The sequence below is a fragment of the Augochlora pura genome, chromosome 2, assembly GCF_028453695.1.
Source record: "Augochlora pura isolate Apur16 chromosome 2, APUR_v2.2.1, whole genome shotgun sequence".
NCBI lineage: Eukaryota > Metazoa > Arthropoda > Insecta > Hymenoptera > Halictidae > Augochlora > Augochlora pura.
This window is the reverse complement of record NC_135773.1, coordinates 5,340,500-5,363,302: the sequence shown is the minus strand read 5'-3', so window position 1 is coordinate 5,363,302 and position 22,803 is coordinate 5,340,500. Positions and strand designations below refer to the sequence as shown.

The window sequence follows — 22,803 nt, the reverse complement described above, 5'->3', positions numbered from 1 at the left end:
TCGAACGCGTCACTTTCAACTATAGAACGCACGATTTTCTGACACGTATAAATCGACGATCTTTATCCTTTTATTATGTGTACCTATCAATCTGTTAAAATTCATGAAGCTATATCTATTCTCTTTATAAGTTTCTAATCCGTGACACGACAATTAGGACATCTACCGTAGCCATCAATTCCCACCGTAATAACGAAACAACGTGAACGAAATCCGCCGTTGAACCCGCGTAATAGCGATCCGTGATAACGCTCATAGCTAAGTTGAAGTGCCCGCGATTCGCGGTTGTTACGGGTCGTGGCGAGGTTTCTCCGCCGTGGGGGGGGGGGGGGGGGGCTGCTTCTAACTATCAGTCGGTTGCGGTCGATCGTTAGCCTCCGATGAAACATTCTTGCGAAGATCAGCATGCAAGACCTATCGGGGAGTATTTTGACGGCGGTTAGCAACCCGGGCCGTTTCATCGGCCGAGCAGAGAATCCAGGTTAAATTGGGTTCTGACCCGGGCGCAAGGCGGTGGTTACGATGCCTGGTTACGATCCCCGTAGCCGCGGCCGGCGTCTTCGTACAACCTAACGACAAAGTAACACGGCCGTAACGCGAGCAACGCCGAAGGATAATGCAGCCAGCTGCCCTCGTTGGCTTGTACACCGAATGCCCGTCGACGATCGACCGCCGTAAACCAGTCTAATTATACCGATCCGCGTGTCCCGCGAGGAAATCCGAACCGCGTTGCCCCGCCGCACGCAAGATGCGATTTACTGCCGGGTGTTTTCATGGTAAATGCCCCGCAGTTAACCCTCGCAAAATTGGACTGCGGGAGAAACGGTGGGAACCGGCGGTGGAAGGGAGAAAGGGGGGGGCAGGGCAAGGCAGGCGAGGCTGCACGGGGAACAGTTTATCGCGAACCCGGTGACATAATTAATTGACTCCGATACACGGGGGCTATCGTTTACTTGGACAGTTGCGAAAACGCGGCGCTCCGGGGATCGTTCGGCCCGGTTCTTGTTACCCGATCCTCCGTTTCTTTTTCATCCGCGCCTGAATCTCGCGATGATCGGGGGGACGACTACCATTTTATGCTAAAAGCTTGCATCGAGTCGCGCGCCTTGCCGGCGGCTGTGTCGGTGTGTACACACGGGTGTATGCGACGCTCGCTTGTTCCGCGCGAACCTCTTCGTCACTCTGTTATTTGCTGCACGATCTTCTTAAACGGATTCTTAAACTTCTTTTTTTTAAACGGATTCGTTCAAATGAAACATGGCAAATTGTTGTTGCGGTTTCAATCTGTTCGTGCAGTTCGCGCGACGTTCATTTGTACCGTCTTCTTTCGGTAAGAAAATGCCAGTGTTTATCGTTACTTCGATATTCTTTAAACGCTTGTACGACGAGGCTCCGTTAATATTAATACATTGATCTTCAGCTACAGGAGAGCTGCCGTTTCTATGATGGAATGCAAAAGATTGATAAATAAAATGATAAACGGTCTTGGGCCAGGCTCCGTTATATTTTCGTGGAAAAGGCGGCCTGCCTCGATTGTTAATCATTTCGTAGAATGTTCGCCGCTTAATTTATAAGTAGCGGGTTATTTACGAGTGGATTAAGCCACGGTTCCCCGAATTAACAAGCTGCCAATCAGTCAAAGAGTGCCAGCGTGTCTTGTTCGAATCGGGCATCGGTCCCATACCAATTCACCGTTGTCCGTCGAGTGGTTTGGCAGCACGCGTTGCCTCGGTTATGCCGTTGGGGACGTTCCCGGTTTTCTCTGGCTGGGCTCTCGGATACGAGGGGGAGAGCGTCTCTCCGGCCCCGGCCGTTCTTGCTCTTCTTGCGCCGTGCGTTGTACAGTCTTAATTGGCGCGGAGGCGACTAGTTTAAACACGATTAATCAAGCGAACGAGCCGACACGGCCGCCGCCGCCGCCGCCGCCGCCGCTGCGCCGTAGGAAGTTGCCGGTGGAGAGACTCCGGAGATTTATCGACACGGGGCCACGCTGCTAGCAAGTCCCTCCCGACGCGTCCTGTCTCATAATTTCTGTTCCCGTGGAATGTAGATTTCGTTGTCCCCCGGGACGTTATTATTGCGTGTAGCCTGAGCTAAACGCATTGTTGCCCGTTAAACGATACTCGGTTCAGCGAACGACCGGGTAAATGGAGCCGCACTGTTACATTTATTTCCTCGCTCGCCGCGCAACATCTTCGCGAACTTGCCGCGTTTTTCGAACGCAAATTGTTCCCGCTAGAGACAAATATTTTTGCCGCTCGAATATACAAGCTCTGAATAATTTATTAGTCGCGGGAAATCGAGCGGAGTTCTTGCCTGGGAAACACGCGATTCCTGGTTCAGTATTTTATTTTATTACATTTTATGTTATTGTATTTTATTTAATTATTATTACTGTCTTAAAGTATCAGTACATTGTAGCTTCGCAGCTAGATTGACCGAACCTGTTCGGTGTTAACAATTTTCTAGTAGAATCGCAGCAACGGTCGAATAATGGCAACGGTGGAATAAATTGTTCACAGTTACTGGGTTTCTGTTCGAAATCTCCGTCACGAGACGTACCGTTATAACAGCCCCGAGTATCTTCGGTTGATCTTCACGAAGTTCCTCGACAACGGCGCGGCCCTATTCTTCGTAGCCGCGGGAAGCTTTCGAAGGTCTTCGACAACCGTCGGTGGTTGGCAGAGACCGATCTTGCCGCGCGTCGAAGACGCTGGGTGATCTTTGGAACTTGGCTGGAAACGTTTTAGGCAGCGCGAGAGGATGGCCCTCAGGGTCCTTAGGCAGTTCTTAGCGGTCGGTCCGAGCTATCGATTGTTTTTGGAGGGCTTTGGAAGTGCTTTGATAGCCTTCCGGAGCCACGGAGCTCTCTCGGTCAGTTTCTATTTGTCTCGGCATCTCTCGGGCACAAAGGTTTCGGTGTGTACGGTTCCAGAGGGATCGGCGCGCTGCCGGCCGTCGTCGTGTACGTACGTATTTCACGACAATGGACGGCCATCGATAACCGAGGCACGCTAGTATTTGGTCGGTCAATAAAAATTTGTCGGACCGAATTACACTCCGGTCCGGCTCCGGCCCCCTCCCGATCATTTATCCCTTCCTCTCATAACAAGATCTTTCCCGGAGCTGTTCGAGCAATAGTACCCGGCGGCAGTAAAAAAGGCCAGGTCTCTAACAAAAGACCGCTTGTTAACTCGCTTAAACGACGTGTACAGAGTACATCGCGGTGGGGTGTCAGAGTCAAGCCGGAGCGAAAGGCGAGGCAAGAGAAGGATGTGGATAAGGATGAGGAAGAGAAGGAGGAGGAGGAGGAGGAGGAGGAGGCGGTGGTGGTGGTGGTGGTGGTAGCAGCGATGCTGGCGGTGAATCGAGGGAGATCGCGTGCTTTTTCTCGTTCTCTTTGTCGAGTTCATTAACAAGCGCCACGTTAAGGACGCTGGTGCACAGGGGTCGAGGCCCGCCACGTTAATTTGTTGTGCAAGCCATAATGAGTCGCAGAAGTTGGTCCAGAGTGTGCTACTGCTAAGGGCTGCTTTCTGGTGCCGCCGCCGCCGTTGCCGTTGCAGTTGCTGTTCCCGGCTCTGCTGGCAGTGCCGGTGATCACCGCTGCCGGTTCCTGCTGGTACAGTTGATCTTAACAACCTCTGCCTCCTGCCCTCTCCGCCTCCTCGTCGCGTCGCTCTCCTCCTCCTCCGGCTCTTTCTCCCCTTCCTTCCCGTTGTTGGCTCGCTTCTGCCTCCTTCTCCCACGGGTGGAATAACTTACTTACGACGCAATTAATTCGCCCGTGTAATTACGGGGCTAATGGCCCGTAAAATTAAGAACCTGTACCTGGCTCTCGAGCGTGTTGCACGCGTTCTACTACCCTTCCTGTTCCTCCTCCTTCTTCTTCACCTTCATCTCCTCCCCCTCCTCCTTCTCCTCCTCCTCCTCATCTTCCTCCTCCGCCTTCACTATCTCATCGCTCTCCTCTTCCCTCCTCGTCCCTCCCTTTCCTCGATCCCTCGACCTTCCTCGCCCTTACACCTGCTTTCTCCGGAGCCTTCGTCGTCTGGTCTCCTTTCGCTCGTTCCCTCGAGTTGCCACCGTTACACGCCAGCCTCCGGCTCGCTCTTGTCTCTCGAGTGTACTCGAACAGACTCGATTAACTTTATCGCGATTAACGATAATTAATAACGCGTTACCGCGGAAAGTGCAGAGCTGCGTGCCGACAGTGCGAGAGGGGGGCAACAGACTCGGCCGTTCGTTCGTTCGGTCTCTCACCGTTCGTCCGTTCGTCCGTCCGTTCGTGCGCGCGGCGCCTCGTTCCGAGGATTAATGGTAGCCGGAATGTTAATGACGCGACGTCGGCGGCGGAAGGGCCGGACAGGAAGAAAAAATGCCGGAATAACGAAGCAAGACACGGACAAATCTGGCAAATGATGGTAAATTGCCGCGGCGCGTCGGTGAACAGAGACGCCGAGAGCGGCTCGAGGGCGCCGCGATGCTAAATGACCACCGGCGAGGCCGGAGAAGTTGACTGTTAAGTAATGACGCTACAAAACGGTCTCTTCGGTAAAATGATCGTTTACCGCAATTATAACCGCATCCTCGCGGTCTGGCTAACGACCGGCCGTTGATAATAGCCAATGGAAGGCATCGGGAACTTTCCGAGTTTCCATCTCCAGGCTGCAACGGCAAACGGCAAACTACGCGGCGTTTCAAACGCTCGATCGTTTCTTCCTCTTCGTTCGTTCGCGTATTATCGTCTTCGGACGATGTCGGTTCTCATTCTTCGAAAGGTAAGGCTTGCAAAGATGCTCAGCCCGTATAGTAAGACTCCTCCGTAGTACTATCGGATGCGTCAGTTCCTCCTTGAACAACTAACGTTGTTGCTGTTCCAATCTTTCGAAATTATCCTAAGCGTACTTCTTCAATAGCTCTGTCTCATTCCACCCTCTATTATGCTGTGTATCTTTAAAGCATTCGCTTGTTCCTCGTTTTGACACGTCTCGAGAAAAGACGAACAAGTGTTGGCGTTTATCTTGTGCTATCGCTTGCTTTTTGAAAGTCATACGTCATTAGAACTTGGTGTAACATTTTATTTTTCCACCGCGCCCTTCTAATTAACACTAAATCTACCAGGCAAGCTATCCGGATTTGATTAATAAAAATTACTTAGTTATAAATAAATTCATCCACGTCGGTAGACGTTGCGTGAAAGTCTATTGCCATTCTACTTTGATTTTTCAAATTCTTTTCAAGTGTAATATAATAATGTATATATAAATTTCTGAAAAATTGTACAAGCGACGTTTACTTTGCTCAAACCCGAGAAAACAATGTTCGTGGCTCAAGATTCCTTCACGCAGCAACGGTCCGGAACGCCCGCAGCTGTGTGCCATCTAAAATCACGCAATCGTTCTACACCCTAACCAACCCAGTTTCCACTCACGTGTTGCAACTATGCGCACACGAACTCGCGCGCCCGTTTCCACTCCAACAAAGTTTAATTTCTCTGTTGCAGTACTACGAGATGTCCTACGGCCTAAACGTGGAGATGCACAAACAGGTAAGTTTCAAATCCTCGTACAGACGTAGAATCTAACGGCGCGCGAGCGAGCGAGCGAGCGAGCCTCTCGTCGCAGCTGTCTCTCGCGCCGGGCAACATTGTTCTGCCAATTTTCGTGCGCCAATTTCGCACGCAGAACGAGAGAGGAACGCGCCCGCGCCCGCGCCCGCGCCCGCGCCCGCGCGCGCGATCCTCCCCTCCCCGTCTCTCCCCTCGGCCGAACAATTTCCCGCTCCTCCTCCTCCTCCTCGTCCGGCGATCTCCTCGTTCAACACTCTTTCTTCGCTCGGCGCGAGACGCGCGCGTCGGTTAACGTCTCGTGTTTGCCGAAGTCATTAAGGAGAGGATAAGTTTGTCCCGTGTACACGGACGAATAAACATTTGCCACGATGACTCGCCGACACGGAACGAGGCTCCGAGAAAATCCACAGCCGCGCGAGAGGAGCTGGCACTTTCGACGCCGCCGAGAAACGCCGTGTTCCGAGAAGACGGCGTTCTCTGTCTGTTCGATAAACCGGTAGCCGTGTGTGCATATATACAGCACCTGTCAGCGATTCGCGGTTCGGTTAGCGTAATTTTCTCGTATTTAGGAGCGGCGGCCGCGCGGGAAACGCTTGACAGACGGGGCGAGCTTGCGAAAGAATGGGAGAGCCCAGGATACTATGGTCGACGGTGTACGAGCTGCTGTTAGCTGCTAATTCGAGTACTCGATCCCGGACTATGCGGGCCAGACGAATTCCGAACAATCCGTTCCGAGATTGACGGATTTCAATCGCGATCATTCAGCAAGGAGAGATTTTATTTTACACCGAGTCACATGATTCATTCGGAAGTTAGTAGAGCAGATCCGGAGATTCGAGTTAGCACTTGTAGCAAATTTTGCTTACGTAAAAAAAGATTCCTTGCATTGAATTTTTCGTTTTATCTTATTTCGAAAATGATGAATAATATCTGAATTTGTATGACTTGGTTCACTCGCAATCCCGCGATGTTATTACTTATTCTACCCGAGATCAATGCGATTACGGATTGCTTTAAAACTTTTCCATCTTGGTGCGCAACCGATTCAAGATCGTTCTGATAAATGGATAGAAATACCACGGCAGGTTTAACACGCGAGCTTTTCAATGTTGGGCGAAGAATAGCGGAACCGTTCAAAGAAAACCTGCAACAGCAGCTCACGTCAGACCGCGGTTTGAAACGAAAGTAGCCAAAGCCGCGGACCGTTAAATCATTCGAGCTATCGTAATTCCTCGGTCCCACGCCGGTTATCAATTTCGTTCCTGAAACGCGGACGTCGCGGTAAACAAGCAGAGTGTCAAATACGCTCGCGGTGCTCGCAAGTTAGCCGGACGTGTACGTCAGGAGGATCGGTGCGTCGTTGCTATTCCGCGTAATGAACCGAGCAATAAGAAACGTCTGCGCACAATGTGTTCGGTCAAAGGTGTCGTCTCACGCGGCGAATTCGCCGGCTCGTAAACTTTTTCGAGTTATTATCCGCGCGGCCGGGCTCGAAAATACACACCGTTCCACGCGCGGGAGAGCTGCTGCTCGTCGTTCTCGCCTCGCCTCGCCTCGCCTCGCCGTTCCCGCTCCGCGTCGTTTCCGCGATCTCGTCGGCGAGGCGAGGCAAGGCGCGGCGCGGCGCGGACGGCGGGGACCTTTTCGAGATCGCTCGTTAAACCGGCGGAACGTAGGCCGTGGCACCGCTTTATCCCTCCGTGTCTCGTTAATCATCCACCTTATGTCCGCTCGCGTCACTTATTTCCGCGGCGCTCCGGGATTCTTACGAGGTGCGACAAAAATAGAGACGCGCCGCGTCGACGAGGGATCCACGCTAGAAATACGGAGGAGAACTCGCGCCGGCGAGGCCTGGGGATTTCTGGGGCTGCTTGTGTATTTTGTTCCGTCGCGTCGACGGGCTACATTTTTCCCTCCCCCGCAATTTGTTCGCCGGCTGTTGCCGCCGCGGCGCCCGGCGAAAAGTTTTCGCGTTCACCAGACCGATGCCTTTCTGTGATCCTCGAACCGGCGAGCGCGCGCTCTTTTCACAAATAACTCGCATCCCGCCGATTGCCGCGCGACTCGGTTTTTTCACTGGAAATTAGCTCTCGGCGCTGGCAAAAGTTTAGCATTTAATCACGTCCTTGTACTTCGTAACGTTGCGCAATCGAATATCCATTTTTCCATCTCGATTCATCGCAAATGCGCTTCTCTTTTTGTTGTTACGGTAGCTTTTCTGTATTAGCATTGAAAATTGTTTGAATGCAATTTTTAAGGAAGGTGCGCTCGTAGTCCGCAAGAACGAGAGAAATCGTTGTTGTTCGTACCATGGATTATTTATTTTTATTTATTTTTATTTACTTATTATTACTTATTTCTATCACAAGTTACAGAGTCGAAAGTTTTGCACAGATGAATTTTTCTTGGTCAAGAATATTAATACATTCATTTCAATTAATTAGAATTATTTAAAAGAGAAACGCGATTAGTCTTTACATCTTGCAATCGACGCAGACAGTTTTTATATTGTACAAAGTCATTACATAAAATATCGCAATACATCCATGACGAGTACACTCGTCGGAAACAGCTAACAGGTTAATACCGAATGGAAGCGGCATCTAACTCGGGTTTTACCGTTATTATCTACGAACAAGCGGCGCGATTCGATTATATATACAGTTTCGGTAACTTCGTCCATTAATACCGTCCCCCATGAATTACTCAACAATTACTCGGGCACGGCGGACGGCGGCGCATGATAAATGGTAGTACGTTTAAAAGTAATTCGACCGGCGGGCGGCGGCGGCGGCGGCCCTGTTCAGTTTCTTTCGCGCGGCTAAATTTAGCCGGATGTCCGTTAAAAGTGTTCTCGCTTAAATATTTCGCTCACGGAAAGGGGCCGAAAATATTTTCGATCTCGGGCCAGCTGGGAGGCATGTGCGTGCCACCGAAAACGAAATAAAACCATCTCTTCCCTCTCCCGTGTTATGCACTTTGTTAACGAAACGTTTTACTACGCGGGCTCTCACGCGTCGACCGATCACCCACCGTGTTAACCCCGGAATGCCACTCGTGGGTAGAAATAGGCAAGCTATTATTCGAACAAGGAATTACGACCGGAGGAAGCGTTTAAACGGTCATTCGCGACGCTTGTTTTCAAGCGCGTACGTTTCGGTTTCAACAAACTTTTTAATCGCGTTCGGTTTCTCTCTGATTAATTTTCATCTTTGTCCCGTACACGTTTACGATTCCGCTGCGCGCTCGCCGCCGATTTAACGAGCGAAGGCGTCCCACGGTAACGAGGAAATTCATCGAATTATTTCCGGGAATTAAACGCGATTTTACGCGAAGCTAGAGAATTCGATAGGATTTTAATACGTATAATTGTTACATATAGATTTGCGATTTAGGTGAGAGACGACCTATCGTGAAACACCGCCAGAATTATAATCCCTTCTTGGAACGCTAGCAGAAATAACGCGACAAAAAAGTGGATAGAACGTCTTTGTAAATTCATTTTTTAGTGTGAACATTTTGTGAAGCATACTTTTTATACATAGAATATTTATAATAAGAATGAACGGATTTTTGTATAGGCTTGAACGTAATTTTAATTAGTATTCCGTTCGACCAAGCATTCGAACAGCACTAAGGTCGATCGTCCGTTTCTTTTTCAGGCTGAAATTTCGAAGAGACTGAACGCCATCATCGGCCAAATCCTGCCATTTCTATCACAAGAACATCAACAGCAAGTCGCGAGCGCCGTCGACAGAGCCAAACAGGTCACAATGACGGAGTTGAACTCCATAATAGGGGTAAGTGCACGTAACGTGATAAAATCAACTTATTCCCCCGCGGCACCGCGGAACCGCACGGATGTTTTTTGTCAACAATCAGAACGATTACCGACATCCATGTTCGCATACGACGCGACGCGACGCGACGCGATTCCGTGTACTGCCGCTAATCACTAATTGATACTTAAACATTTACATAACACCGCCGATGCCGCGTATTATAAGGAGCCGCTGCAAGTCATTTGCCAGTTGGTAATAACAGTCGTCGGGAAAAAAGTCGTCGTGTGCTTCGAATGCGGTTTAACGACTTTATAAATCGTCTTCGACGGACACAACGGCTCCAGTTCCCGAGCGATCTGTACGCCTCTTGGCTAGGATAGATATTCCACGTGCTTGAAAACATCGTTGCATCGGGTACGCCTAAACGCGCGCGCGTCTGAAACCGAATCGAATGTTCCAACGATCCGATGACTCACTTCCACTTTGCATCTCATTTGTCATCCGCTTGTTCTTCTCCTCCTCGTATTCGATGCCTCGCTCGATGTTTCGCGAAGTACACGATTATCCGAGAAACCGAATGTCGGCGCATCTTTAAAACATGATCTACAAAAAAAAAAAAAAAACATTAATTGCCGCGCGTCGCGTACAGAGAACCGCTGTAATGCGAGAAACGATTCGCCGGTGACAACAAAGACGAATCTTACAAGCGTCGTCGAAGCGTTTTCGATGGACAGTTTTTTTTTTCCTTTTCGCCGGTGTCGAGCGACGGGCGTCGAGCGAAATTCCGATTTGCATAACAGACTTCGAAAACGGACGTCGGCTGTAGCTGTCCCGTCGGGTTAGACGGGCTACATCCTTTCTTTTCTTCGATCGGGTGTCGCCTGCGACGGACTTCCGGCGGAAAACGTTTTTCTCATACTTATGGCCGCCGTATTCTGCGGCACGATCGCCGCCCGGGGGGCTGGATGGGTGCGGACGATATTGGTATTCGACCGTCGCGACCCGTATTGCTGAGTTCCAAGTTGGTTCCTCGTAGGCGCGACTTGAATAATTCCAACGGGCGACGATCCTGCGGCCTAAACAAAAGCCACGGTGTGTGTGCTCGTCACTGGGTTAAAGGCGTGCTTCGATTACTCTTAGCCGAACAGTTACACCCATTGATATTCGAACGTCACTGTGTAGCCTCGCATTTTTCGACGATTTCTATTCAGGATGGATCCGAGACTTTGCTAAACCGGGATCCAACGTCTTGTCCACAGTGTACACGGATTCGTTCTGTTAACCAACGCTAAATGGTGGAAACATCTTTGCGCAATTTTATTCTTACGTGGCTGCAAAGTTTTCTTTGCCGTAGGCAGATCTTCGAGGTTTCGGCTTTGCAGGCGTTTAGGTTAACGATGCACGAAAATTCGTAGTATTATACCAATATTTGAACACGAAAATATACAAAATGAAACGTTATTCGTATTTTACTTGTAATAACAATTTTCGGTTTTGTCTGAAACTTTTTCATCATTTTTTATCCGATACACTTTTTAATAGGAATAAGTAAAAGAATAGATATAATCATTCTAAAAAAATTGGATATACAATACTAATTACTTATCCTACCTGTAATAACAAAGAAACAACATTCAATGTTATTATTCACACTATCTTTCTGTATTAGCTTTCTTATATTTAATTTCAGTTCTTTCTACTTCGGTTTATATTGTCGCACTGACGTCACATGTCTATTCGTTCAATTATTTTAATACTATTGAAGATCTAACTTATCGACCTATTTACGCGGTGAATTTAATATAAGTTAGGATGATTTCCTTACATATATACTGTGAAGAAAGTGTAATAGTACCTCGGTCGTCACCGTTACGTCGCTTACGTTTCGCGGCACATTCTAGGTGCACACTTTCTAAAGAGGTCGCGACAGCAAACTGGTTATAAACAGGGACGGTAGCTCACCGTTCCGTTACCCCCGTCGCGGAGACAACCGCGACAATGACAAAAGAGAGCGACAATCCGTGGCACGCAGAGACTAAGAAGCGGCTTTCGATCGGTCTAGACGGAACCAGAGGTCCCCGTCGTGCGTGCCCTCGATTTAACGAGCGCGCGCAATCCTGACCGCTGCAAATCGTCCGATCGAGGTCGCGACACGTACCGCAATCTGCAGTTGCGTAATACGCGTCATCGGCATGCGGGGACATAATCAGTGCGTGCACTCCGCGCACCGAATAGTAGGGTACAAGGTGAAGCCGGGTGCGCGACACGTGCACATGCACCGCAACTCCTCGCTCGTGCTCGCACACACTCCGTCGTCGCAGGATGAGCTCGAAACACGGGGGAGGGGGGGGGGGGGGGGGGGGGGGGGGGCGAAGGGCACAAAAACAGGGGCGTCGGGAGGATTCCGGTTCTCTCCCCGTAGCGCTGGAAACACTAAATAGAGTAAGACGGTGGGGGGAGGTTAACAAAGAGTCAGCCAGATGGAGATAGAGGGTACGGCCGGAGAGAGTCCGTTGGCGGAACGGAGAGGGCGAAATATAAATAGCGGAGCGAGGGGCCAAAGGCTGAAGGGACCGACGGAGGCAAATAGACATAAGCGCCAACCCCCATGAATATGTATTACTCGGTAAACAGGGGTTGAATCAATATTTCGTTTAATAACACTGTGTGGAACGATGGAACGTGGGCACGTCCCTTCTCTCGCTCGATGTCCCCACGGCTGGTCTCCTGATTGGACCTCTCTGTTATATCCCCGTCGTTCCGCTGCTGCCGCCCCTCTTTTCCTCTTCTTTCCACCCCTCGTTATACCGTGCACGCATCGCGGGGGGTGCGTTTGTAGAGCCGCGTGGGCTATATTCCCTGACACGTATTTAAACGCACAGGTATGGACGAGTCGCACCTCGGGGCAACGCCGATGCCACCCCGGACCAATCCACCCCTCGGACACGACCCGGCAGCGCACCCTCTCCCCCTCTCTCACTCTCTCTCTCTCTCTCTCTCTCTGTTTCTCTTTCTCGCTCTCGCGCTCTTTCTCCACCCTGTTCCCGCGTATTATTCACGGCGCGTTAAACCTCGTTTGGGACTATTACGTTTCGTTTGGCACTGCACGAATGACGGCGGACCCGCTCGTTGCTTCGAATACGAATTGAATACCGTCGGGGACCGTCGCGTCGCGTCGCGTCGCGTCGCGTCGCGCCGAATCGCGTCCGTTCAGCCGGTCAGCGACGATTTTCGCTTTGTATCTATTGTATTTATCGATGCCTCGCTTACGTACTTCGCCTGGCTTTTTTCCAGCCGGGTTTCAGCCCCCGCGAGCCGGAGGAGGGCAGAGCTCGGGTAGCGGCGGCCCGGGGGGACGGGGGGTGGGGTGGACTCGAGTAATTGTTCCCGGTGAAACGCGATTTCCGACGAAAATAACCGTGCGATGCATTTTCCGCTCGCCATTGGTACATTATACAATTATTGCTCGCTCGACGCCCGAACCGTGAATGTTCTCTCTCTCTCTCTCTCTCTCTCTCTTTACCCCTCTCTTTCTCTCTGCCTGCAGAGATACACGCAGCGCACAACGAAAAAAAAACCGTATTCACGGCTCGTCGCTTGTTTGCCGGCGCCGGCAAAGGGGCGTCGTTGAACCCACGCGGCGAATTATAATCAGACTGCTTTTTTATTTTCTTTTTTTCTTTTTTTTTTTTTTGCCACCGCGAGCGAAATGCGCGGCGGCGGCGGCGGCGGTATCGCGCGGAAACGATAACGTTGTTTTGTAATGCCGGAGATAAAAAATGCCGCGTATCGCGCGAAAAACTGCGCCGGAAAATTCGACAGAGGAAATTGCATGAAGTCTGGAGGCCATTGTTCGGCGACCGGCGAGAACGGACTTCCACTGTGTTGACCGGGCTTGAAGTGAATTTGTTGACGCCGAAAGGGCGGCCGCGGCTCCGTTGCAACGATTTGTGCGTATCTCCGGTTATCTAAATTTTTTCGGGGAAAGTTCAACCCTTTGCACTCGAAGTCATTTGAACAGCAAATGTAAAATAATTTCTCTGGCTTCTAATATTTCCATTTTATATAACAAAGCGTATTTCATGCATACGTAATTGATTCTTGTGATTCATGCTAACAGTTCGACCTATAACAATATTTCAAATCCAAACTCTATTAGTACAAGGATTATTTTAGAACGTGATAGAAAATTTTGAGTGGTGCCTCAAAGTCACCGCTCGAGCGCAAAGGGTTAAATTTTGCTCGCGCTTTGCTTGGTTTCTTTTCATGGTGTTTCTTTCGTTGCTTCGCCGGATAGACTTGTTCGCCGCGAAGAGGGAAAGGGAATTTATGTTAACGTAATCTTGATAGGTTGAAAATATAGAATATAGAATGATATTAGTTTTATATTTTTATAAATTGCTTACCTAATTCACCAAATTTTTTATAATTTAAGTAAAGATCGCTGATTATGCATATATAAGTACATTAATTAATATTAAAATATCCGTATTGGTAGTGGATTTAATGCTAAACGTTCGCAGATTTTTTTTGACATAAAAATAAAACAAATATACATCCTAGTTAACTTATATTAAATTATTTTTACTTATTCTTTTATTCCGTCTATATTTCGTATATTCCGGTTCCACTACCCTAAACCCAATATCACAAAGTCAACTCGTGTTTCCACAGAAAAATTCATCGGACGTTATTAAAATGTGAAAAGATTCGCCAGCAGATTCAGCCCCGTCCCAGAAAGAGTTGCGTAGGATAAAAAAAAAAATCGATGCGTGCCTGAAAGAGAAAAGAACCGCCGCCGCTGCCGCCGTCGACGACGCGCCTCGAAACCTTCCATTTCGCCGAGCGGTCTCGCGACGGAAAAAATTGTAGCGCGTCAAAAGCCCCTCGCCGGAAGTCGAGTGGCCGCAAGGCAAATTGCAAGCTACATCCGTGGAGTACGTGCACGTGCGTACGGCGCCGCAAATACGTCCCCGGGGGGTAAACTGTGCTGCGGGAAGACCATACGAGCCGTATGCACACGCTACGCCCTCCTTTCTTTCCCCCCTCTCGGGCCCCGTCGCCGTCGTGTTGCCCCATTCAGCGACAGTACAGGAAAATAACTATCGTACACAATCGGCGGCGCGTAGCCCGAGAGGGGTTATTTCGCATAATCCACCCCTCGGAGACGAGACCGCGACCCCTCGTTCGCCGAGCAGTGTGTTACTTTCGCCTCCTCCCCATGCTCCGTCCGCACCCTAAATACCTAAGTGAAATCCACGATAAGCATGATTCGCGCACGTAACGAGTTTACCGCCTCTGTTATCCCCTCTTGATCTTACATTCGATATTTCCCTTTCGCTCTCATCCCCCACGGCGGGGCAGCCCGGGAAGCGGTCATTTCTGGTCAAACGTCAATTTCTCAACTTCCATATTTACATATTTATATACGTACAATACATTCCATATAGCATATTTGTAACACATCTTAGTTATCACTTCATTTTGATAAGAATTTTTTAGCTTTAGTAGAATATTATACTAAAGTGTTAATTTTCAAACTTTGAGAAAGCTTCTACAAAATTCATAAAAAGTGATAGGCAACATTACCATTTTTATATTCGTCTATACTTGTACGAAGTGATGTTCTAAAAGAGTCACCCATTGGATATTACAAGATCTGAAAATACTTAAAAATTGTTGGTCAGTGTTATCGTTTCCTGAGCCCAGTCTTCCATCTCTCCCCGACTTCTCGCGGCTCTATTCGTCCCCATTACTCTCCCGTCGCTCCTTGTGCGGCTTTTCGAGCCGCCAGCACACCGCCTGGCTATCGCTAGTGGTTTGCGAGGGTCCTTGAACGCCCAGCTTCCCTTCCACCCTCGTTAGAACCGCGCTTCCAACCGCCGATTTTCTTTGGGGACGACGAGACGGTTCTTCTCTCCGATGACGAATCGGGAAGTCGCATGGGCGGAGTGCGCCTGAAATCGAGGCTGCGATCACGGCGACGTTGACTGCACGCCTCCTTGATGATTCCTGGGACAGTTCTAGTTCTCACGGATCAGAGATGTTACGAACTTTGTCGTAGAAGCGTTCGAAAACGATGCAGCAGTTGTCGAAAATATCAGTTCGTTTTACAAACGACGATGGCAACGGAAATGAAAATCGAGGTTTACCCTTTGACATCTTTTACCTGTCTTCTTGTTTTCGTTTCGACAGAAATAAAACTTTTATTGTCTCGATTTCTCACTGTCATAAGTTTACGGAAATAATGAGAAGTTAATAGCATTTTTATTTATATTTCGTTCCATTCCTATGTCAAAGGGTTAATAGAGAATGCGAGAGTGGTATATCATGTGGAGGTTGTTTAATCGTACAAGAAAGGTCCGCAGGTGTAATTACAATTTTTATCTTCTTTCTTCTTCTTATTCTCGATTAAAACGAGTGGCAAATTAATTAATTGTCGCCACAAATAAAAAGTCTATGAACTCGACGCCGGTCCCATAAATACTTAAATTGCGTGTTAGTTTGCGTGCTGGTGAACATGTCGTCGATTTAGGGTCGAACTGTGCTTGCCCAGATAGAAATCATTCGAATATGATCTTTGCGACAGAAGAGCGAGATAAGTTTGAGTATCAGTTCAGCAGGTAGCCGGTCACGATATTGGTCTCATAGTTTGCGTCTATCTGCGATCGTAATTGCATTCGATGCGAATCATCCAGGTCCAGTGACGTTGAGAACCATGTTTTCTGTTTCCAGCAACAGAGACCCGACATATCGAGATTATTGCAGCAAATGCATGCTCAACAACTGCCAGCAGGGACACCGTTAGGTGCTCATCCCGGACTACCCGGACTTCCGGGACTAGGGCCAGGTGCTGGACTTCCGGTGCCGACTTCCGCTTCGACGGCTCTCCTTGGCCTTGGTCTGACGCCGGGAGCTGCCACAGCACCCGGTACAACGGCGGCACATCCGCTTTCGATGCTCGGTAAACCGGAACTGCATCGCGGTCAGCCCGATGATTTAAAGAGCAATGGCGGTGAGTGATTGTTTTTCTTTTCTTTGTTTTATTTACACTCGACTAAACCCTCTTACGGTCTTACGGTCTTATGGTCGTTCCTGGCCAACCGTTACTTTTTTTTTCTGTGAAATTAGTTCTCGAGAAACCTTAAGCCTTAAATGACTAGAAACTGGAAGACAATTATCGGTTTTCCTTTCTGAATAAACGCTGAATAAAAACTTTATTAAATATCGTACATAATCGTATAATTGATAAAACTGAAACTATAAAGTTGAAATTTACTATAACAAACGCTAGATTAATTATTTCCTAGTCTAAATAATTCTATTAATGCCCAGTTTTCCATAATGTATATTGTAATCAAAATTAATTTCAAAGCACAGTTAAAAAGTGAGGCACTAATAATTCGGAATAAAATACTTATGTAACCTGTTATGAGATACTAATGCACCCTTGCGCATCGACTAATAAATACATAATAATTAATACGTATTAATACACATTAATTAACTCATATTAAGATATATTAATAAATGGCACACATAAGTTGGCATACGTAACAACGAAGACTTTCGTGGCCACTTGAAACGAAGGCCGTGCAAGGGTTAAGAGAAGGATTTAGAAAATCAATTAACCTAATTAGGATTACATAAACGTACAAGTAAAGTCTGTCATGTAATCGCTGAGTTCTCCTGGTTTCATAAATCAAGCTGTTTTCGTACACTATAGATCTTTTATGCCTCACGAAATTACACGATTTCCTAGGTCAATAGAAAATACAATAAACTTGCGTCAACTATAAAACGAGGAACAACAATTCCTCGACATCAAATTCCCCGAAATTTACAAGATACACTCGTCGACAATAGGGCTACACGAAATGACGCACCTCCGATACCTATTTGCTAACCCAAATCACATTTTAAGATAACCAAACATCGCAAACGAACGATACTATGCGCGATGAACAAATGATACGTCCACCGATTCGACCACACCTCCGAGCCAACGATTTCGAGCCTCGCCGCATAAATTTCAGCTTCATTATAATTCGTAGCGAAAACATAATCAATTTTTATCAGTCTACGGCGAACCGCCGCACGCGGCACTCGCGGCGCATGAAAACTCGGCGCGTAATAATCCCCGCGGTGAAAAACCGCGCGCATCGCCGAATAAAAATCAGATCTCCGGGTCTCGTTCAAATTCCATTTAAGCTCGGGCCGACATCAATTCAAATTACCGCTGCCTGTTAATTTCCACGCTTCCTTTGGTATCGCGTTATCATCCCACGCCCCACCGCCCCCCAAACCCCCCCCCCCCTCCCACCCCTCCTCCCTCCCGTCTCCCCGACGGCCATTCGAAAAACCGCAGAAGCCCTACGCGCCCCCTTCCCTTCACGGTCGAATTCCTCCAACGGGAGAAAGAGGACGAGAAAAAAGGGTGAAGGAGGGCGAGGGAGGGAAAGCGGTAGAGATAGAGATGGAGAGAGAAAGAGAGGGGAGAATAGAGATAGAAAGAGAAAGAGAGAGGAAGACAGAGGTTGAAAGAGAGAGATACAGATAGAATGAGATAGAGATAGAAAGAGAAAGATAGAGATGGAAAGGGAGATAGAGGGAGAGGGGAAGATAAAGAGAGACCGGGGGAGAAGCCGGCTCCACGAGAATCGTAAAACCTCGCGGTACTCGTTATACGCATATCTTTCGCCCTTTCACACGATTTTAATTGCCACCGCTGCGGCGAGCGCGGCCGGAAAAGAAATTAACGAAATTCCGGCCTTTGGTCACGTCGAGTGCCCCCCGTCCTGCGTTCCCGGTCCCCGCGGCCGCCACTGTTCCAGCGCGACCCCGGCCGACCTCTCCCCCCATTCCACAAGCGACACGATATAACGAATCTCACCTGCGAGAGAGCGCGCGAACGCCGACCATCGGCCTGGATTTCCCTCTTTTTGTCACCGTCATCCGTTTGATCCTGCTTTTGTGATACCGGGGGCTCGACTCGGTCGGGCTCGGCCCGACCCGGCCCGATCCGACCCGACACCCCCGACCTGGCCCGGCCGCGGGGAAAAAAGCAGCGCGCACAGAGAGCGCGAGAGAAAGAGGGTGGTGGTGTGTGTGTGTGCGCGCGCGCGCCACCGAAAATGCTGTCCGAGAGCGGAATCGGAGGGGGTTGGCTAGGTGTGGACCGACGATGGGAGGGGGGGCAGCGAGGGTGGAAAAAAAATATGTAGCCGACGTGGCGTGAGCGTGCGGTTCGGAACTCGCTCGACTGGAAATTTTCAAAGCGCTTTTCGGGTATCCGCTTTCGGCAGGGGTGAGCGTGTTTGCGTCACCCTGTTAGCGGACACCGGCGGTTTTGAGCGAAAAGCGCATAAATATGCATGAAGATCATTTATACGGGCGCAGCTCGCTCTTTCGCCATCCACGCCCTCCGCGCCCTCGGCCGCGCGCTCGTCCATCCCCGCCCCCGCCCCCTCCCCACGTCTCTCTCCCTTTTATGTGCACGTTATTAACATTTTATCGACGCGCGGTGGCCGGAATTTTGACAATTTTTCCTCCGCTCTCGCCCTGTCCTCTCTGTCCTCCGTCGACGCGCCCCGACTGCACGCACCGTGACCTCATGCATGAAAATCATTTTCGTCCCACCCCAAAGCTGCCCCCCCCCCCGTCGGGCCTCTCACCCGCGCAACCCTCTACTCGCGGACACCGGATGGGCTTTTGACTGACGACTGTTTGCATTTGTCTCGTTACAGGTCTCAGCTCCACCGAGGAGAGACACGTGAGTAGAAATATTTTGTTGTGATTTTTTTCCGCTCTCTCTTTTCTCTCTCTCTCTCTCTCTCTCTCTCTCTCTCTTGTTTCTTCCTTCCTATTCTTTTTTTTTCGTTTCGTTTTGTTTGTTGGTCCCCGGGTGGCAGTGTTTTCGAAGCGGATAGTTTTAGCGATTTTGAGTGGAACGGAGGCGGGGGAGTCCCGGAGTTATGAAAACCGATTTGCCCGGCTCGCCGTGGGGATTCCGGTATTCCGGGATCGGGGGACGTTAATGAGAGTTTTGTAGCCGGCCACGGTGCGCGTCCCGTTCGCCCGTCGTTTTTCCGCGTTGTTCTTTCGCTTTGAACGAATAATTGAAGCCTTTCCGGAGGCGCGGCCGCGCGGTAATCGCGCTCGACGATGACATCGTCGGCTCGGATTAAATTATTAATCGACGTTGCCGCGGGGATGGCCGGGAGGGGTGGCGAGAGGGTGTGCAGCCGTGGCTCGGCGAGAGCGTGTCGAGGGTGTTCTCTCGTTCGGTGGACGCGGGCTGGCGGCGCGGGGCGAGAGAGAGAAGGGGGGGGGGGGGGGGGGGCGCCCGGTCGCCTGCTGTTATTTTTCGCGTGTCGTAATTAAGGTTTACTACGCAAATGAAATTATGTCAGCGCGGCGCTGTTTTATCACGGATGAAACAATAATACGCGCCGCGATTTATGGTTCTCGTATTTTGCGCGCCGGTAAATATTTCTCCGCTGGGAGCGCAGACAAATCATTTATCGAAATGTCGAGTTAACAATCGGATTATCCGTCGAACTTCTACGCGCAATCTATCGGTATAAATAAACAAATGAACGCGGATGGGCATTTTTTCGCCGTTTATCCGTTTCCGCTGGCCCGTTTCCCCCCCCCCGCGGGGATTTCGAAGGATTTAATGACGTAGATAAATAATCCAATCGCATCGAATCGACGAGATACAAAAACCGTCTCGCCGGTATCACGGCCACGCGAAATTACGCAAAAACAATGCGCGCCGGCCGTTCGTTTCCGATACGGACGCAGTGCCTCGATCTCTAGTGCCTTAACAGACTATCAATAACCGAGCTCGTATTACGCCAAGCAAAAACGTAAATCCGCCGAGCCGATCGTAAATGATTTTTTAATAGTTTTTTGCAATCGTACGATCATCGCTGATCTATCCGACCATCGTTTTTAATTCTCGTTCTCTCGTCTATAAATTAATTTTCCGAGTCCATTCAGGCACAATTTTGGGACTTTTGAACGAAAGAGATTAAAATAGTTTCCAAATCTTTGTTAGCAATCGTTATTGGCGGGCCTAATATTGCCCTAAATATTCAAAAACGTGTTCAGCTTTTCATATGTCCAGATAGACAGAAGTGTATAGTCCCTTTATTTAAATATTACACAAAATATAAATTACATCGAGTTTATAATTATTCACACCACTGTGCTACAAACAAACCGTCAACAATTTATATTTTCATTTCGATATAACGATTATATCATAAATTGTAAAATGGAAAAACTTGTAATCTTCGTTCTTTGTTCAATCGCTTCAGCGAGTCCCTAATATTATTAGATAATAACATATAAATATTTAAAACATCACCATCCTATTTCTGTCATAAATGCATCGGATCCACAATCTATTACAAAAGAACCAAACGCGACTATCCCATAGGTGAAGTACAGCCGCGAGAAGCAATATTACTTCCCAGCGATCCCAACAGACCCCCGTTGCAACATTTTCGAGCGGCGGTGCCCGTCGAGTCCGAAGCTCGGTGCTCGTTCCGTGAGCAGGCTACACGCTCTCGCGAAGCACGATATCCCGCTTGGTTCAGCGTAGAAAATTATTCTTTCCCCCCGGCTCGGTTCGCTCCAAATCGTCCACTCGTAACTATTCCTAATCCCGGTCGCGGCTCGCGTATGTACGGTGGAGCCGCGCGTAACGCAACTTAACGCACGTACAAGGTGCTCGACGCCGGCACGAGTACTCGCGACGTGACCTCTCTCTCCCCCCCCACCCCCTCCCGCGCCCCGTGTATTACAGGTACGTTACACGCGTGTAACTTTTCGTGCGCGTGAAGGGTACAACGAGTGCTTCAGCGTGCTTCGCTCGCGAGTGTCTACTATGTACGCGCAATTATGTTTTCGACGAACGCGGGGAGAGAGAGAGAGACAGAGAGAGAGAGAGAGAATAGCATAAAGTGGCGACGGGAAAAGAGGGCAGCGAGGAAAAAACCCTAACCGCCGCTAAGAACACCTACGGCGCTCTTCCTTTCCCCGGGGAAACGCCGGCACGGTTTAGCTTCTCCATCCCCCGCGCCGGAAAAAATAACATTTTGAAACGACGAAGCGGCGGGAGCATAATAATTAGAACAAAGAATCGTAGAAATTACAGGGGCGGGGAGGGTGGCCGCTGAATAATTCGGTGATATAAAACGGAAATGAATTTCACAAACATGTGTCTATTAAACTAGAATTTATTATTTCTATACTATTTTATTTTTGAAATATATTTGCATTTTATTTTGGAATGCATTTTTGCCAGAATTATGCGCGCACAGGAACACCCCACAAACGATCACCATCTTATTACTTACAAATACGTTCTCTCTTTCCGCTTCACATTTTTCGTCGCCTTGTTTTATTCTTTCGCTATTTTCTTGGAGTTGTTAATAATTAATTTTTCAACGGAATAAAAAATCTCTACAATCTACAAAAGAAAAGAAACGATCGAACACGAACGAGCCGTAGCTCTGTCGAACCCTTCTCAGTGATCAGCGGCCGTACCACGCAAGTTCAAAAATCACCGTACCCAATCCTCCGGAGCGTCTCCCGTCTCGCGCGACGTTACAGAGGGAAACTCCGCCGGTAAAATACTGGATCGCTTGTTGGTCAATTAAAAAGCCAGCCGGTAAATCGTAGCGCAGCGATGGCAAAAGGGGGAGGGGTGGATAGGGATGGAAGGCAGATCGGGATCGGACAGCAATAAAGTTAGGAAAGTAATTACGGGCGAATGCTAGACTCTCGATGGTATCGGGCTAGCGGGGATAAGGTCCGCGTGTCGGCGGGGTCCCGGTCCACCTCGGACGATCCTCGTTCAGAAAGTTTTCTCGTGGCCGTCGGTGGGGGGGAAGGGGCACGGCTCTCTCGCCCGTAGAAAATGCAAGTAACGATCTTCTTGCGAGGCTCCGGGTCTCGCGCGGCCGGGAGGAACGGAGCGGCCCGGTTGCGAACGAAGACGACGGACAGAGGGACCCGACGAGAGGAGTGGTAGGCAGAAAAAAATAATGGAAAGACCCGAGCAGCCATAAAGAAGGGGTGGTGGAAACGGGGGAGGAGGGGAAGATAGCAGCGTGTATTATAGGTTTGCCGAGCCTGTAATCATCGCGGGACCGCGAAACGCCCATCGACGCCCTCTCATTCTACCTCTCGCCATTCTATTTTCCTCTCTCCTTATTCGACCTATCCTCGGGCAGTTTCCTCGGTTCTTTCTCGTCCCTCTGTTCGCTCTTTGTGTGTTTGCCGGGCCGAGCCTCTCCCGCGCGCGCGTGTGTGTGTACGTGTATAGAAGCGTGTCTCCTCGTTTCGTTCTCTCCCGCGCTCCGCCGACTCTATAATCATTATCGACCTCTTCTCAAAGCATCCACCTCCTGTCCCTTCTCTCTTCTCTCTTCTCCT

At 49.2% G+C, this 22,803-nt stretch overlaps 1 protein-coding gene across 1 annotated transcript in view; it reads left to right on the top strand.

Annotated features, from left to right (window-relative positions):
• The window catches only part of LOC144476219 (protein groucho), an 80,178-nt gene that overhangs the window by 37,844 nt on the left and 19,531 nt on the right, over positions 1-22,803 (top strand). The window contains exons 4-7 of the mRNA XM_078192899.1: positions 5,507-5,551; positions 9,235-9,372; positions 16,090-16,369; positions 19,101-19,126. Of these exons, the coding sequence (XP_078049025.1) occupies positions 5,507-5,551; positions 9,235-9,372; positions 16,090-16,369; positions 19,101-19,126 (489 nt within the window). The remainder of the gene's footprint in view (positions 1-5,506; positions 5,552-9,234; positions 9,373-16,089; positions 16,370-19,100; positions 19,127-22,803) is intronic.